Source organism: Drosophila mojavensis, unplaced genomic scaffold, assembly GCF_018153725.1.
Source record: "Drosophila mojavensis isolate 15081-1352.22 unplaced genomic scaffold, ASM1815372v1 contig_36, whole genome shotgun sequence".
NCBI lineage: Eukaryota > Metazoa > Arthropoda > Insecta > Diptera > Drosophilidae > Drosophila > Drosophila mojavensis.
The window spans coordinates 5,315,311-5,334,268 of record NW_025318858.1 but is presented as its reverse complement, the minus strand read 5'-3'; the positions used below and the strand labels follow the sequence as shown (position 1 = coordinate 5,334,268).

The 18,958-nt window shown below is 39.1% G+C and overlaps 1 protein-coding gene across 3 annotated transcripts; it reads left to right on the top strand.

The window, feature by feature from the left end:
- Window positions 1-273: 273 nt before the first annotated feature.
- Window positions 274-17,636, top strand: LOC6576009 (leucine-rich repeat and calponin homology domain-containing protein). 3 transcript variants are annotated; one of them, XM_002001977.4, is made up of 8 exons: window positions 274-868; window positions 9,477-9,994; window positions 11,070-11,674; window positions 11,736-12,348; window positions 12,414-12,551; window positions 13,085-13,162; window positions 13,431-14,471; window positions 16,613-17,636. In XM_002001977.4, exons 1-8 carry the CDS (start codon window positions 631-633, stop codon window positions 16,808-16,810), a joined length of 3,429 nt encoding a protein of 1,142 aa, XP_002002013.2. In that variant the 5' UTR covers window positions 274-630; the 3' UTR covers window positions 16,811-17,636. The 3 variants fall into 3 exon arrangements, with proteins under 3 accessions (XP_002002013.2, XP_032584555.2, XP_015020405.2); XM_032728664.2 differs by lacking the exon at window positions 16,613-17,636 and having other exon boundaries at window positions 13,431-15,343; XM_015164919.3 differs by lacking the exon at window positions 13,431-14,471 and having other exon boundaries at window positions 275-868.
- Window positions 17,637-18,958: the final 1,322 nt, after the last annotated feature.

Below are 18,958 nucleotides of genomic sequence, written 5' to 3'. Positions count from 1 at the left end.
ACATTGGAATATATAATAAATACAAATTAATTATGAAAATAGAAAGAAGTTTAATTATGTTAAATATATGTAAAATGAAAGCATTAATTGAAATAGAATTTAATCTATGATCGTTTATTTATCCGGCGGGGACAAAGCCCTAAAATATAAGCTCATTTAACAATGACGTTTTAAAATACTTTGAGTCGTTTAAAAATACCATGTCCTAACATTGTTTGAAATAGTGTGAATTTCTGCCTAATACTATTGGGTCACACTGTTAGTTCGTTGTATCAGTATTTTTTTTAATTTCGTAGCGTGCGTTTGGTTTTCGCTGCTGCTTCGCTCGATTCTCGGGTGTGTTTTTGTGTTTGTGCGAAGGCGCGCGTGTGTGTACGTGCGTGTGAGAAAGAAAGAAGCCGTAAAGGAAAAACCGTTTCTTGGAAATCTTATCAATGAGTTTTTAGCTGGTGCCACAGTAGGAAAATGCTAACGCATTTTACAGCTCTTCTTTGCTTGTAGTTCGCTGCAGTTGTCGTCGCCGTTGTTGTCTGTTGTTGGTGCTGCTGTAGTTATTTGTTTGTGTGTGTGACGCCGTCGCCAGCGTCTCTGCTACCACGCCCACACTCACAACAGACACACGTACAAAGCATGGCAGCCACAGTGTACAAACGCCTACACAGTGGCGGCAGCCTCCTCGCCTCCACAACGTCGCCCGCCCCCATAGGTGGATCATCACCCATGCTGGGACACTCGCAGCTGACGCGCTCGCTGGAGCGAATCCTCGAGGAGGCGCACTTTAGCGGCGAATTGATACTGACCAATCGAAAGCTGAAGGATTTTCCCAAAACGGGCGCCAAGTTCGCCCTCACGGATACCGTTATTGCAGGTGCGTTACTAATCTTCTAATCTACCCAACCCCCAATCGTTGGGTGCGGCTGGGGTTTTTGCTTTTAGGCTAAAATCTCCTTTTGTTCGCTTGAAAATCAATAATTTGCAGCAGCCCGCCGCATATTTGCTCTCTTGCTTGCTCTTGCTCTCTTTCCTGCCTGTCTATCCTTCTACTCTTTCCCTCTCCCTATGCTGCCGTGTCCATCTGCAGCCGTTTTATGATTTTTTATTGCGTTTGCACGCACTTGCCATTGCTCTCCTGCTTGCCTCTCCCCTGCGCCACTCTCACTCATTCTCTCTCGCTGTTTCTCTCTCATCAGGAACCGTAATTATTGCAGCTGTTTTTACCGTTTGCTGCTTTTCCATTTGCATTCTGCACTATTCGCATTTCGGGTGGGTTTTTTTTTCAGGCGTTTCTCCTGCTTGTTTCAAGTTCAGCCAACTTTCGTTTTTGTTGTGCCCAAAAACTGCAGTCAATACACACAGAGGCGCATACGCACACACACATACACCCACCCATTTAACTACCCTGATGAGCGAACCATCTGTTTTAATAAGTAAAATCGACGCAGGACTTCGATTTTCAGCTGTGCGCGTTGTTCTCCTCTTCTACTTCTTGCATTTCATCTCCCTTTTAGTCAACCCTAGAAAAATGTAATTATAAATTGTGTTCTTGACTAAAAATAAATTAGAATATTAGTTCATTGTTATTAATAGAAGTGTTTATTTATTATTAGATGCAATTATGCATTTTATAGTCTGTCTGATATTTACATATATATTATAGTTCTGAATGATACGATATATTTTTATCGCCTGTATATACAATAAAAAAATATAAATACCTTTGAAAATCCGCATGGAATTATTATTTTTATTTTATTTATTATTTCGTCTTCTGGCTGATAACATTTTTTTTTAACTTTTCCACTGATTAGAAACTTTAAATAAATTCTTTTCATTTTTTATTTGTACCTGCGTATATAAAATTTCATTCAATGCAAGAACAAAAGTAAATTAAGAGCATAAATTGAAAAGTGGTTGCTTTGCACTAGTTCCATGTATGTGGATTATTTTGTTAAGTGCTGTTAACTAATTCTATCAACTAAAGGAATACACGTTTACGGAGAATTTAGTAAAAAATACATATTAGGAAGAACATGTTCTAAGAACTATAACTAAGAAAATATTTTCACAGATTCTTGGGTTGCGCCGAAAACTATTACTAACTACCAGCTCTTTGAACTAAAGAATCAAATTTTTAATTTGGGACTAGCTCTATGAACTGAAACAAAGATGTCTATACTGTATTTTATTTTCCACATATTGGTACTGGGTCTATGCAAAGACCAACTTTAGTTGCTCTTATTCCTCTTTTATTTCACATATCGTATATCAGTTCTAGTTCCCTATTTGTAGTTCACTTATGTTCCAGTTGAACTTCCATCTTTGGCTGAAAGTTTTGTTTGTGGTTCAATGCGTTGCGACGGCTTTCCAATTGAGTCATCGCTCTGTCTGTCTGTGTGTGCGAGCGTGCGTGGGCGTGACTAATTAGCAATTAAAGCCATTCGCCCCTTTTGGTGTGAACATCATAATGAGACCCTCCACCTTCCAGTACATAATGAAGTCGTTTTGTTGCTAAATATTTGTGAATTATGTTGTGCCAATAAAGGTGAATGAGCAGAAGAAGATGATGATGACGGAAGAACCTTTGTAAATCTGCAACCCCAGAGAACGCAACTGGCAAAAGGTGGCAACGTCGTTTCGAATAACCACTTGAAAGAAATCAATGAGCGCCATAAAGCATTTTTTTCGCCTTCGTTTCGTTTCGTTTCTTTTCTTTTTGCTTTTGCCAACAACCCTCGAGGATGTTAGTGGAGTGGAGTCCAGGAGAGGATGTGTGAGGCGGGGCGGGGGCGGGCCTTCTGGCTGGCTGGCTGTCAACGTTTCCTAAAACGATTTGTTTTTGTGGTCTGTGCTACTCCCACTCCTTTCAATCTTCCTTCCACGCCAACCCGTCCCTTGCGTTCCACGGCTTCCAGCCAAAAGTCATTTCGTTTTCACTGCAGTCGCCAGCACGTGATTAAGACGAATGTCACGTAAAGCAAACAACGAGCAGCAGCAGTAGACAAAAGAGATGAAAATAGGCAACTGCAACTGCAACTGCGCCTGCAACTGGCAGGCAGACAAAATCGTCTCGGCGACGTGCAGGAAATTGTTTAAAATAATTGCAAGCTGCAAAAATGTGGAAACGAAAATAATCAACTTAAGGCAGTAGAAATAATGAGGATAACTATGCGAACCATAAGACAAGCAACGTAGGACAAGTAAAAGATAAAAACCTACGTAGGCAGATGCAGATGCAATGAGAAAGATATAGAACAAGGAATGGAAAGACAAAAAAAACGTAGTAGCAAATATTAGTGAATATCAGAAAAAGTTAGCAACTAATCAAAATTAGAAAAGAAGAAGTCCCTTACCACTAAATAAGAATATACAAAAAGAGCAGCAATAATTTAAGCTGCTATTCAGCAATAAGAATAGAAGAGCAACAGCAAAAGTTAGTAACCGCAACACTGGCAGCTGCGCAGTGAAAGATAGTTGAAGCTGCTGCTGCTGCGCCAGTGTTGCTGTGCAGCTAAACAAGAAATGGAGCTGCTGTTGTTGTTGGCAAACAAACCAATTTGAAAGAAGACAAAGAGCGAGGGGACACAAAGAGACGAAATTATCGTGTACATGTGTGTGTGTTTGTGCGTGTGTGCCGCTGTCGTTGTAATGTGTGTAAATATGTAGCCGACAGTTTTGTAGTTATTTTTTTTTTCTTTTTATTAGTATTTGTTGTGCTCCAAACACGCAGCAGAGAGGAAGAGGAAGCGACTTTGTCTGCTGTGGCAGGGCTGGGCCTGGGCTGCGGTGCGTTGGGCTGGGCACGTCGTCTGCGCAGTGGCTGTCAAACTGTGGTGCGTGCTTTGCATGCACAATGATTGACAGCTAGCGATGAGACTTGCAAACGATCGTGCGATTATGTCAAGGCGGCTGCTCACGATAAATGCAATTCAGGTTAAATTTCACTCTTGTTGCATTTCTTGGGAATTGTATGTAATGCGCACAAAATGAATATTCCTCGTAATATCAGCTATAAATAGTTCAGCAACAATGCTTGCCATAGATAAATAAATGTTCGAGCATATTTCAGAATTGAGGCCAATTGGCTGCAAACTTGACACAGAAAAATGAACGTTCATTGTGTCTATTCATTAATTGAGAAGTGTAAGCAATATTTAATGGTTTCACGATGTGCGGCAGCAGCAGCAGAATAAATTGGCTGAGGCATAAACAATGTGAGTGTAGCACGCGCGTTATTAGCACAAGAACTATGTTTATGCGCTGCAGAACGTGATAAGCACATTATTTAATTTAATGTTTGTATTATCTAATTCTTATATAGTACAATATTCTCAGCCGACTTTTTACTGCATTTATCAATTCAATTGCGAACTAGATGAAACAGAGCCCCTTCATTACATATTGCGATAAGCATATTGTCAGTAATCAATCATTGTGTAAACGTTGTATTGACAGCAGCTGCTTAACTGGACAGCCGCTACTGGAAGTGCAGCGCGTATCAGCTTACAACAAAAGCGAATGAATTAAGGGCAATAGCCACAACAACAACAACAACAACAACAAGAAATTAAACACACGCCAGACAATTTCCAGCTGCTGTCAGTGTGCGTGTGTGTGTGTGTGTGTGTGTGTGCATGAGTGTTTTTATAGCTTGAGAAAAACAAAGTGCTTCCAGCTGGAATATGCTGGAAAAATGCAAAAAAAAAAAAAAAAAAAAAAAAAAAAAGTAATAATAATAAAATAAAAATAAATAACTACATACAACATCAACAACAAAAACTTTTAAAATGTGTCAATATTTTTTTTTATTGCTTGTTTACCGTTAGCGCAAACATAAACTTAAGTTTACAAAATGATTAAAAATGAAATATGCGCAAAAATTTCAGAGCACTAAACAAACACAATTATGCATGTGTGTGTATATACACATACATGTATATACTGAGTGTCTGCTGAGTGGGAAATATTTGATGGGGGGAATCTTGTGCTTTCCACATGAAATCAAAGCAACTGAAGAGACATCGCAGCGAGAATTACAATTGTTGTTGTTGTTGCTGTTATGAATGTTTTGATTGCTTGGAACGTATTGGAAGTGAGATTGAAGAGGGTAAACCATATGGAAACTGTATTTGTTTGTATTCCCAGCTGCATATGGACAAATCGAGTTTACTCAGCGCTAAAGTAAATAGTTCCGAAGTGTGGGAAACTTTAGCTTAAGTATTGTAAAATGCAGTTATATTATAGAATATTAATCATGTTGGTTATGGATACAAATATCTTAATCTGAATTACGTTTTGGTTTAAAGTATTTACAAAGTGAATTTATTATTCGGAATTGGAACTAGTTCAAAATCTTTGGTTTATTGATAAAAACTACTTTTAAGCCACCTCTGAATTGTGATTTGTGGTCTCAATTAGTTCCGATTCGAAGCGAGTTTAGTTTGTCTTGTCTTTTATAAATCAGTTCCGATTCATTTCAAGTTCAGCTCCGAACTGGGATCACTAATTCAATTTGTATTTTATTGTGATTCTAGATTTGATCAATTTGCTGCGTAGCGCCAATATCACCCCCTGTAAACTATTTTCGGTTTGTGAATCATATTTATATTTGAATCTCTACTGAACCAGTTCCAGATTAAGATTAGCTCCTTTTGCTTTGCATCGCCATAATGAACCACTTGTTCATCAGATCAAAAAAGGTTTTAAAATAGAATAAATTATTATTTGCCTATATGTTCAACCCTTTTGTAAGTTCCCTTGTTCCATATAAAGCCTGATTACGAAGTGTGGCCATATTTGTTGCATATATATGGCACGCGCTCTGAGCAAACTTCCAATCCAAGTGCATAGCCATTTATAATGCCGTAAAAGTCGCTTCCAACGGGTTACTCAACCACTTTGCTCTTTTCTTCAATATTCCATTATGATTCATAATGCCAAGCGTGTGCCCAACATCATAATCATCATCAACTTGGTTCGACTTCATCATCATTGATGGCGAAAGCCAAACCATAAAATTTACTAAATTAATTTCAATAAATCCATCAATAGAGGCAGCACCCCACCACTGTCGGAATTGCCAGTCACGAGTGGCAAATGGTTCCATATTTGTCGTGGGGGCCCAAGCTCCCAAATATAAGCTGTTGTTGTATTTGTTGTTGGTTCTTTTAGTCTGGAATTTGGCGCCATCAAATTGAATTTTTTGTTGCTTCCGTTGACGCCCTTCAGTAATAAATGGCTAGCCATAGCTCTTAGTCTGCATTCTCCTCAACTTTTCACATATACTACTCCCAAAATATGTCTGTCTGTGTGTATATACGTGGCTTAGTCTGGGAGTAGTTCCGGCAATATTTATGAGCTGCGCTGCAGGTGTGCGACATTATTCTCGAGCTGCTGTGATCCAATTTCCAATTTTGATGTCGCGACAACCAGGCAAAAATAACAGCAACAATGTTTTTATTGGTTGAAAATGAGCGAATTGATAATACCCTGCAAATAATAAACTTGATCTGCACGAGAATTTAGCGTATTCTAAATATTGTATAAGTACATACATTGTATAAGTACATAACTATTAATACTTTTTAAAGTTTTTTGAGAGATGGATGGAGTGTAAGTGATAGTTAGAGGCAGCATACAAATACATATCAACAAAGTACATAAAAATTTAGAATTTACATATGTGTATAGAAAATTGGTTTATGAAGGCTTTTATTATTTTAAAAGATATTATCTTAAGAAAATAACCGAACTATTGAAATTCATTTGTTAAAGAGGAATATTAAATGTATATATACTTAGTATACCACAGATACCAATTATCTATATATATTAAAATTATAGATAATTATCTATATATATTAAAAATGTATAAATTATAAAATTGTTCAATTTTTTGATAAATACTCCCCACAGAAGCATAATACCCACTTTACACATTTGTAAGGGGTATTAAAAAGAGAAATAATTTGATTTATTTGTATGTTTGTTGTACGTAGCACCAATTTGTTTGCGCATTGCGTTTTTGGCCAACAGCCAATTGACCAAAGTAGATGCAGTTGAAGAGTGAGATGAGAGGTAGAGGCAGCTGACGAGTCAGAGGTAGGGTGAGGCAGCGGCAGTCGCTGTGCCCCCTGACTGATTGTTAGGCATGTGGCATGTGGCTGCATTTCACATGCGGCAGGTGGCAGGTGGCAGGTGGCAGATGGCTGGACCAGTTAGTCACTGCTCGCTATCGCGGTTGCTGTGAGGGAAATCAACGTAAATGGAATTTCCGCAAGCGGCCTAAGCCGATAGGAACCGATATCAACTGATTAAAGCTGATGATGGCACAGTCTGGGGCAGTCCTTGACACATCCTGTTGGCTGCTGGCAAAGTTTATTCAACCGTCACTGTGCGACATGTGGGTGCGGCAAAGTGTTGCAACTGCAGGCAACGCCATTCATCTCAAGCGCTGCCTTTGTCCGCATTTGTGAGCAGCCAAGGGCGGGGCGGTCGAGGTACGGAAAGTTTCGGTAGGAGCAGGGCAGATGCAACTTATGGGGATTACGCTTATGTGAAGCCATAGCGAAAAGCCGCGCCCCAAGTGCTGCCTTGCCTGCGTCTTTGTTGCTTTCCGCCGAGGAGGTGAGCGAGGCATAAAGCAGAATTTTATTCGTAGGTTGGGGAGCCACTGGCTGTGTGCGTAAATCAACAACAACAACAGCAGCAATCAAATGCCTCAACGGCTGTTGACAGCCAGTTTTTAGCGTTGAGCACTTGGAAGTGGCTGATGGATTCACATTTCTGGTTTTTCCTCCTCAAGAGCATTGCATAAGCGACGTGAAGGCGAATCGCGCAGTATTCGCATTGCGCAGTGTTGAGCAACTAGTTCCATTGGCTTGGAACTAGTCTACCGAGTGCCTTAATTCTATTCATTAAACATAGGCATTTTATCTAAAAAGTGAACTCAATTCGTAAAGAACATGATTAGTATTTGCAGCAGCCAGTGTTGAAAAAGTCTTGGAAGTTGTTTAACGAGAGTTTTAAATTCAGATTGTAAATAGAAAAAAAAATAAACATTTTTTATGAATTGGCAAAACATTAATGCAAAAAGTAAAATCTATCGGAGAGAACTTAACTCGCATTTACCAGTGTTGAGCAACTAGTAACGCAAGGAACAACAAATCTCGTAGCTACACAAAGCCTTGGAACCATAAAACCAGATAATCAGTTCCAAATTGTATTTTAGTTCATTTCTGATAAACAAAAGTGATTCAATTACAATTGAAAAATATGTTTATATTTCAAATAAAAAAAAAAACCCATGCTGGTTCTATAAAAGTCAAATGAAAATGCCGGCCGAGCTCTTTTACTTCAATTTTACATATGATATCATCAAAGCATTATTTTGATAGCCATTTAAAGTGTTTTTAATGGGTCACAAACAAGTTTAAGGGCCGTCCATAATACGCTTAGCATTTGTAGGAAGAGCTTGGGCAACATTTTAGAGTCTTAAGCCACTTTTCTTGCTCGCTCAACAGTGAAAATTCGTTTGAATAGATGCTAAAAACAGAAAACAAAATTCTAGTCAAGAATTGAGGAATTTTCAGACATAAAACTAAGCAGAGTTAAGTAGTTTTTAATATATCAGAGTTCCAGCGCTTTGCTTCAAAGAGGAAACCTGAAATATAGACCAGCTCCAGTTAACAGCTCGAAGAGAAAACTAAAATCGAGTCTAAAATTCAGGCATTCTTGGTCTAAGCAGAGCTAATCAGCTTTTCATCTACTTCATATTTTCTCATCTACCTACGCACATTATCCAATCTGCCTCTCAAATTGCTTTATGCCTAATCTACGCCCACTCCAGGAGATTTTAAACAACTTTACGCACAATTTCGTGTACACAATAAATTTGTTTTGTTTGCCTCGTTCGTTTTTTCCGTCGTTTTACCACCATTGTCTTTGCACGCTATGCCACAACCGCCCAGCCCACTGCACCACTTGCCCCGCACTCATTTTGCATGCAAATTCATTTAGTAAATTAATTGCCCATTCCACCAAAGTGGGGAGCGGGCCGGCGTCCAGCGAGTGAGTAAATCGTAAATTGCCGCCAGATTGAGGTCATGCGCTCCAGCGTGGCGCAGTAGAGTCGGGAATTGGTGTTGCCCCGAGCAATGCTGCGGTGATAAGGGAAACTGTAAACTCTTTCGGCATCCTCTTTTCCTAAGGGAAACTGGAAACTCCTGCTCCATTTCCCTTGCTTCATAAAGTCAAATGAGAACTCTTTTTATTACGGCTCTTCCTTTTATTCTTAGGGAAAACTGAGAACTGCTCTTATTACTTCTATTCGTTTTATTCTTAAGGAAAACTGAGACTTCTCCCGCCCCTATTTCCTCGCCTCCTTCTGCTACCCTCCGTTCCAAAAATAAACCAGCCAATGGGGCCCCCTTTTACTGCCTTTATTAATGTCGCTCCCGCCTTGTTGTCGTCTCTTACAGATCTGTCCCGAAATAGATTCTGTGAGCTGCCCGAGGAGATCACAACGTTTGCTTTTCTGGAGACGCTGATGCTCTATCATAACACCATACGCAGCATACCGGAGTCCGTGAAGCAGCTGTCGTCGTTGACTTATTTGGATCTGCGCAGCAATCAGCTGAGCTCGTTGCCACGCGAGATTTGCTTTTTGCCCCTGCAAGTGCTGCTCGTCTCGAACAATCGCTTGGCCTCGCTGCCCGACGAGCTGGGCCGCTTGGATCAGACGCTCACCGATCTGGACGCCTCCTACAATCAGCTGACCGCCCTGCCCGTTCGCCTAGGCGAACTGCGCTCGCTGCGCTCCCTCTCGCTGCGCAGCAATCAGCTGCTCTATCTGCCGCGTGAGGTCACCTGCCTGAGCCTGGTCTCGCTGGACGTGAGCAACAATCGCATAGCCGGGCTGCCTCTGGAGATAAGGCACATGAGCACACTGGTGGAGCTGCAGCTGGAGAACAACCCTCTAACTTCGCCACCGGCCAGCGTGAGTACAAATGACGCTGATCTATTTGCCATAATATTATCTAGTATTTGCAGAAATATGCCATTGTTGTAAAAACCCGATTAGATAGCCTATCAATTCTACATTTTATTTATATAGCCACTCAGCTGGTTAAACTGTCAAATTTCCCTATTCAGATTGATAAATTGAAGAGTTTTAGTTTTAGTAGTAGATTTGTGTTAGTAGAGTTGTAGTACTTGACTTTTAGTAGTAGAATCTTAGCACAAAGTTTTGATAGAGTCTAGTAGTAACGTTTTAGCAGTAGAATGATCGTAGGAATAGTAGAATTTTAAGAGAATTTTAGTAATAAATTTTAGTAGTAGACATTAAGGAGTAGAATCTAAATCGCAGAGTTAGAATAGTAAAATTTAAGTGGTAACATTTTAATTTTTGATATTTATAAGTAGAGCTTTACTAGTAGAGTTTCATTGTTAAAATTGTATTAGTAGCATTATAGTAGTAAAGTTGTAGTAGTAGAATGGTAGCATTAGCAAAAATTATATTACTTAGAACCTAATAGTAGTAGGTAGTAGCAGTAATAGAGAAATAACGATGATATTAGTAGTTGTCGTTGAATTATAATAGTAATATTAGTAGTGGTAGTAGAATTATATTAGTAATTTAACAGGAGATGAATATGAACTAGTTCAATGATCAATGGAAATTATAGTTCATCCGTACTTTATTCTTCTAATTCTATGATAAGTGACCATTGTAGTTCATTTGATTCTGTTTAGTAATCCTCCTCCTTCAGTCTTCCTTTAGGGTTTTAATCAGCTAATCATGAACGAGTTATCGACTATACTTAAAAGTTGTGCATAAACAATAGTATTTAATTTAGCTAAACTAGTGAATATTTTTAAATTTGAACTAGATCATATAGCGACTTCTAGTTCCATTTACTAACAAGAGCTCTATTCTAGTTCACTTCCAGCTCTAAATACGTATTTATTATTCGATTAGCTGCAATTAGATTGTAGTTTCTGATTTGAACTAGTTCAATTGCTATCCGGTTTTTATTCTGTACTCAATTCGACATTTGCTTCCGCACTTTCAGCTCTGTATGCGAGGCCTGGTGCACGTATTCAAGTATCTGGAGACGCAGGCAACCAAGGAGGAGAAAGGCGCCCGGGTAGGTGGCAATTATGACGGCTACACGACATTGCGACGTGCGCCGCGTCACAATTCTAGCGGCAACATGCTGGAGACGACGTCCACGCAACGGAATGCGATGCGACACCAAATCGACTCGGGCTATAGCACCAGCGATGGACTGGACAAGCGCTGGTCGCACGATGCGCCCGGCAAGTCGAAGACTGACTCGCCGCTGCATTGTGCAACGCTGCCTCGCACGATGCCCTCCAGCAGCAGCAATCAGCAGCAGCAGCAGCAACAGCAGCAGCAACAACAACAGTTGCTGATGGATGCATCGCTCACGTCCAGCACCAGCACCATTGTGGATGAGAGTCTGACTCTGAGCGCTGGCGTTTCGCCTGCCTCCTCGCCCTGCAAGCGTTCAACCGAGCACATTAGCTACGCACACTCGAACAGCTCCAGCAACGGCTCGTCACCGGATCAGGACGAGGATCTGATGCTGGATCATCATCCAGAGCGCACCAATGGCAAGTCAAGCAAGAGTCTCAACAATATACAGACCTATAAGTAAGTCGCAGATGGTTAAAATATATACATAACTCTAAATGACATATTTGTTGCTTTGAAGGGAATACAAGGATGCCTTGAAGCAGCAGCGCAATCAGGAGATCAACGTCTATAAGCAAAAGCATCCCAATGCGAACTCAAGTCCCAATGAGGAGGAGCTGCCACGTCTCACCAATGGCTCCGCAACGGCCACCCTGCCCAAGTCGATTATGAAGCAGCCCAGCAGCAATGGCAATGGCCACAGCAATGGCAATGGCATCGATGATGTGGTCATACCAAAGAAACCTATACAAAAGGTGATTCCATCACGCAACACGGAACTGATGTCATCGTCCGTTAAATCGCCAGCCGAGGGCAACGGCTCAAATTGTGTGGGCTACGTAAAGCCTCACAGTCCACTCAAGAACGGCATTGGGGTGCTGACGAATAGCAACAACAATGGCTGCACCACCAAATTCAATGGCAGTGGTGCAGGTACTGCTGCTGGTGCTAGTGCTGCTGGCGGCAACGCCATTAAGTCACCTGTTAGCAATACCAGCAAATTGGGCAATGTAAAGTCAACACGCACAGTCACCTGGAATCATGATATACCTGCCGAGAAGCTGAGCTTCACCATGCGAAGGGAGTTCGATCGACAGCGCGAGGAGACCGAACTCATGTCACAACTGCGCAGCGTGAGTGATAAATGATTGTATATTCAATTTCAATTCAGTAAATTTGAATTATTGTGCCTTTGCAGATAATTGAAACGCGTCTTAAGATGACGCTGCCGGAGGACATTGCCTCGGCACTGACTGACGGTGTCATACTCTGTCATTTGGCCAACTACGTGCGTCCGCGCTCTGTGGCCAGCATACATGTGCCGTCGCCCGGTGTGGTGCGTATGGTGGTTTGATTGTAGGCTTAACAAAGCGATTGTGGTGCTAGGGATGAAAGAATGAAGTTAAAGTAGATTTAAAAAAGTTTAATTAATGTTAATTGGCATTAGGAATTGCATTTCATTGGACTAAAGGATAAGCAATATATTTATCCCATATATATTTATAATCGAGTCTATGTATCACATTGTATTGCTTAACTCTACAACAACTGGAAATATTATATTATAGTATATTATATTTGGTATGTTGTTGAATTGACCAAACAATTATGGCGAAAAGTTTTGAAGTTCCATATAAAATAGAGCAAAAAAAGTTTAATTTAATATTAGATTTCAGAATCGGTTTTTGTGCTACTTGAAAATAGAACCTATTTAGTCTCAAGATCGATCATGTCATAAACATACATACACACATACATCTTTTAGTCCATCCTTGCACCACACTGTTTTGCTTAACTCTACAACAACTAGAAATATATATTTTATATTCAATTATTTTAAATAAATATTAATAGAAGAAATCTTCGCAGAACAAACTGTCCATGGCACGTTGTCGTCGCAATGTGGATAATTTCTTGGAGGCCTGTCGTCGCATTGGCGTAGATGAGGTATGTTTTTCCCGCTATATTGATAAGCTACAGTCTTACCTCTAAGTTAGTGAACATTGTATGGAATTAGATAAAGATTTGGTTGTGGGGCGATTTGAAATGCTTTATAGTGCTTAGGGCTTTGCCGCTTTTATAGTCAGTCATTTAAGTGACACTTGTCCTTACCCTCAATCCACCCACACACTCACACACACACACACACACACATATATACACTTTGAAAACAAAAGAAATGATGCATAAAATCTGTTATTGGTGTTGGTTGCAGGAGTTGATTTGCTCCTGTGCAGACGTTGTGCCACAACAAAACGAACAACCACGCGCTGATGATGACTATGACGCTGATGTGTATGTCAATGATAAAGACAGCAGCTATAGCAACAGCAACAGCAGCAGCAACAGCAGCGCCAGTGGCAGCAGCAGCAACAACAATAACATTGATACTATTGCTGGCGGCCGGCAACAAGTGCCAAATGCAGTTGCCCTATTGCGCACAGTGGCCGCTTTGATTGCGCTCGATGCGAATCCACATCATCAGCATATGCGCTGCCTGCAACAGCAGGAACAGTTGCAGCTAAAGTTGCAACAGCTACAGCTAGAGCAAGAGCAACAGCAACAGCAGCAGCAGCAGCAACAGCAACGGCCAGAGCAAGCACAAAACTCCTGCACCAAACAGCCAGAACAGATGTTGCAGCAACTAGATAATGTTATGTATGAGAATTGTGTGGAAGCGCATATGTCTGATGATGATGTAACACTAGCGACAGCAACCTGTATGCTCTACGAGCGACCAAAGCCACAGCAACTGGGCGCAATGGGCCAGCTGCTGCGCACAGCCAAGCTGAAGACCTATGAGAAGATCAAGCACAATCTGTTGAATGTGCATGGCCAAAATAGTTTTCAATTGAACAACAACAATCGCATGCTGCAAACGATTATCGAAAGCGAGCACGACGTGGCCGCCGCTGGACCGGCTGGTCACTATCATCTAATTGACGAGAAACAGCAGCAGCAACCGCCACAACATCAGCAACAGCAGCAACAGCAACCACAGCAACAATTGCAGCAGCAGCAGCCAAAGGAGGAGAAGCCGTCTACAGTAAAGTCTCTAGCTAAGCGCATTGAGTTCTTCGAGCAGCAGCCCAAACTGGAGGTCTTCAGCATCTATCGCATAGACGAACAGCAGGCGCAACAGTCGCAACTGAAGCAGCTGAAGCAACACGAAGCTGGAACTTCGTTGCTAAAGCACGACTCGCACACACTCACGATCATATTGTCGTGCGTTTTCATAGTCACCTTCCTATGGCTGGTCTTCTTTCCATTGCCCGGCTAGCACATATAGTAGTTATATACATATATATATAGTCTATATAGCTGCTATTGCCTTTATGTATTGCCAATAGTTTTAAGACAGCTTTTATGGCGCTTTATACTAATCAGAAAAAACAGACACATATTTAACGCTCGTAGTTCGAGTTCTTGAGGCTGCTTTTAAGTATTACGCAAAAAACCTAGTTGTTAATTCCACAAAACCCAAAGACTTTGTGTACCGCAGTAAATATTGCGGGTATTCCCACAAAAATTGTATTTGCTATCCTGTGAGATTTATGTATATTTTACATATGTAACTTTATACATGTTCCAGTTCATCATACTTCATCAGTTTCATCCTCATGTAGAAGCCAAAAGCTAGATTACGGGTATTCCCACAAATTGTATTTGCTATACTGTGAGATTTATAAACATTCATGACTATATACTGACTATATAATAATACAAAACTGTAAAGCTAAAACATATTTATTGAGGGTATTCCCACAATTTGTATTTGCTATCCTGTGAGTCTTATATAAACCCATATACCACATCATAATACACTCCATTTAACATGTATATCCATCATATTCATATAGAAGCCAAAAGCTATGCCTATTCCTAATTGCTAAGTTACAACGAAACTAAAAACAAAATAATTTACTTGATTTGCGTTCCGTTTGTTAGTTGAACTAAGTAGAAAGTAGAAAGGCGTGTTTTCCAGTTAGGATGAAAGAGTATATAGATAGTTACATATAGGGATTGTTGTTATTGGAAGAGGCAGTCGAACAGGCGTTGTACGGTTTTAACTGAGAGCAGGGACACAAAATAGTTTGTAAAAAAAAAAAAAAAAAAAAAAAAAAACAATCGTGAAATAGGTATAAAAAATAATTCGATAGCTTCAGCACAATATACGAGGGTAGTTTGAAAAGTGTTAAATGTATAGACAACAATTCAATTCAACTTCAGCAGAGATCAACAATATATATACGCACAATCTTTTGAACAGTCTTTTCTCAACGCACATCAGTTCTCATCTAAAATTTGACACAAATAGTGCCTTTGACTGGACAAATATAGACAGTCAGAATCTGCTATATATCCATACATATATAGCACCCACACACACTTAAAGACAAGCAATATTTCTCGATTTCGTTGCCAAGACTTTTCAGTAAAAACAAACATAATTTATATCTAATGAGTGAACTATTTTCCCAATGACTATAATTGTATTATTTACGACTAAAATGGAAAACAAATTAACTATATATAACATTCCTAACTATATCGATATAATTTAAAATTTATACACATTTATATATATATATATATGCTTAAGTACTTAACGAAACTCTCGATGAAAGGCTAATCAAATTTCTAAAAGAAACGCACACTCGAAAACTTGAATAGTTATTTAATATTAGTTATCCAAGTACTTAAAAACAAAAAAATACAAACATATTTATATTTTGTCTAACAAAATTGGAAAGGAAATCCGAAAAAGAGAAAGATATATAAACATTCAGGCAGCTATAAGAAATGCAACAAAACAGATATATATAATAAATATAGTTATAATCTTTAATTTTTATAAACAATATTTAACAAAGACAACAAAGCTATGCCCCATTTATATATATATGTATATTCATAAGTATTTTTCCAACACTGTCAACGCAAAGGAAAACAATCAAAAAACGAAATTATAATCCATATATTTATGAAATGCAGTGTAACATTTTCAATGTATACTATATACTGAAGCCAAACATGAAGCAAAGTTGCATTTATATATAGGAAATTCTCTATGTATACACTGCACAGTGGAGCAAAACTTCCAAATGCATTTATTGTAAGCATACACAAGAACGCAATGCGCAAATGTCAAAGAAATACATATTATATATATACATTCAAATATGAAAAGAAAAACTAGTTTCTATGCCCACAGTGCGTGCACAGTTGAATGGCAACTGTTGCCTTAGCCAAGACACGCACCCCAAACACAGTAGCTGTCAAACTGTTGTGTATGCTTGTGCTCGAAGTCTTTGGATACAGCTTTCTTTTAACATTCTGCTTTAGAGTTTTCTCTCTGTTTATTAATAATGAAATTAAATTGTTTTCCGTACACAGAATCTAATTTGCTGCGCTGCCGATGTGCTTGAGGGCAAAGGTGCCGTCCAGGTGTCAATTACGGTGGGTGAACTATTTCGATTGCATGGCAGCGGTCTAGTGGAGCACAGCAGTGGCAGCAGTGGTGCAGCCACGCCCACAAAATCACCAACCAGAACAACAACACGTGCCACATTGTCACCAACGCCCCTAGTCTAGAAGGAAGCGGGGGAAGTGAAAGTGACAGCAGCAGCTGAGTGTGCAGGAAGCTTCCTTTTGATGCTGCCTACACAGAGGGAGACGTGAACCAAATGGATAAAATACTTTTTGAAACTTTTTGGAAGAACTAATACAAATAATACACACACTCAGAGACGACACACACATGCACACGGGTTTCCTGCAGAACTTTGAAGAGTTGTAGCCAACAGTTTGTAGTTACATTTATTATGTCATATGCTTTGTTAACCTTCATTTAGGCATGTAGTTTATTTATTTATGTAAATACAACATATACAAACACATACATACACACACAGCACAATACAATGAAACCAAAAATGAAACAAACAGACATAAACCAACGAATTTGAGTTAGTCACAAAGAAATATTTATAAAAATTTACCATATGAATTTATCTACACACACACATACGTACGAAATGACACATACATACACACACACATATGTATATTATTAGTTTGTAAAGTGCATTTCAAACTGTATGCCATTTGTTTCTGTTATATATTTAATTGCGGTTTGTCTACACAACTTTGGCCAAAATTAAATGAAATACTGTTTTAAGTATGAAGCATTATTCATCATAAACATACAATATAAACACACATACATATATACCATATGCATATAAATCGATATATATATATATATATATATGTGCATATATGAGTAATTTTATTGATTATGTAGCTTAGTCCTAACGTTAGCTGTGCTCACTTTTCTACTCTTTATACGAAGCGAATTATGCACTAAGTCTTCGAATATATCAAATAAAAACTGAAAAATTGTAATACGTATAAAATATTGAAGCTGTACTTTAATTTCTGGGATGAGATATATGTTGGAAGAGAGAGTATCACGATTTGCTGCGGGTGAGTTATATTCGATTTGAAATTTACTTATTATATTATATAGGGGCCAATAATTCTAAAAATATAACCATTTGTATCGTATGTAATTTTTGTCTATTTCTAACCTTATAATATGTCTCAAGCCGTTTACTATTTATTAACTCCAGACCTACTTCAGTGACTTATCATTGTTGGTGAAGAGGGCCTTGATATGGTATTACAAATATTAAATTATATATAAGAAATAGGCTGCATTCATATGGCCTTAGGGAGCTGCTGTAGCCGTTGGGACTAACATTACAACAACTATGAGTATCAGTCTGGAAAATTTAAGCTGACCTTGACTGAATAGAACCCTGTTAATGCGCTGTTAACATGTTTGTGCTGAACATATGTCAAATAGCAGTGGAATAAAAGTGCACTGTACGAACGAGTAGAATGGTGAAAAATGTTAATTAACAGTGACTGTTCACTGGCTAGTTATTTAACATAGTTATCTTTATTCACTATTATTTAACATGATTCTGTTGAAGTGCTGTTAAGTAACTTTTCTGTCACTGCTACTGATTTCTGTTCGCCAGTTACTTTTCACTATAGCCGTTAAAATTTTGGTCCCAACTGCCGCAGCAGTCCCTTAAGCTGTGCAATGCTATTTTCCTTGGCCAAATCTCTTATTGTTCACCTGTGATCCACACTCTTACTCTTCACTTGCAGACTTCTGCTATTTCTGCTAGAAAGATACTCTTCCTTTTACACTTCTTCTGCTTATACTTTCTCATAGCTAGCTGCCTTAGCACTTTACGTTGATTTCTGTCGCCGATATAGTCTTAGCACTTTGAATTGCTGTAGCTGAATACCCTTTCCTCGTCGCGCTTATTTGCTCGAGGCTTAGCAATTTGCTTCACCCACACACACACACACACATACACACACACACATGTGCCCCAAAGCTGGAGCAAGAAAAACAAACTGCGTGCAGAAACACAAATTTGCCAAACACTTTTTCCGCCAACATTTTCTTTGCCTGACTTTTTAAGCTATTTTCATTTTTCCTTACGACGACATTTGCCATTTGCCGTTCGCCAAATTGAAAATCGCTGCCAGCTGCGCAACCAAAACAAAACTAAAGATAATAATAAAATAATAAATGAAAATTTTAAAATTTGCAAAATGAACACAGAGCAAACAATTGATGAAGTTTATTGTTGCAAAGCGGCAAGAATAGCAAATACATAATTAAAGACCTCAGTTATGGCATTTACTGTTTCTCCATAT

Coding starts and splice junctions, on each gene's coding strand:
- LOC6576009 (XM_002001977.4), top strand. CDS start 631: ATGGCAGCCACAGTGTACAAACGCCTACACAGTGGCGGCAGCCTCCTC. Junction 13,163..13,430: donor GTCGCATTGGCGTAGATGAG/GTATGTTTTTCC, acceptor TGTTGGTTGCAG/GAGTTGATTTGCTCCTGTGC. Junction 14,472..16,612: donor TAGTCACCTTCCTATGGCTG/GTCTTCTTTCCA, acceptor TTCCGTACACAG/AATCTAATTTGCTGCGCTGC.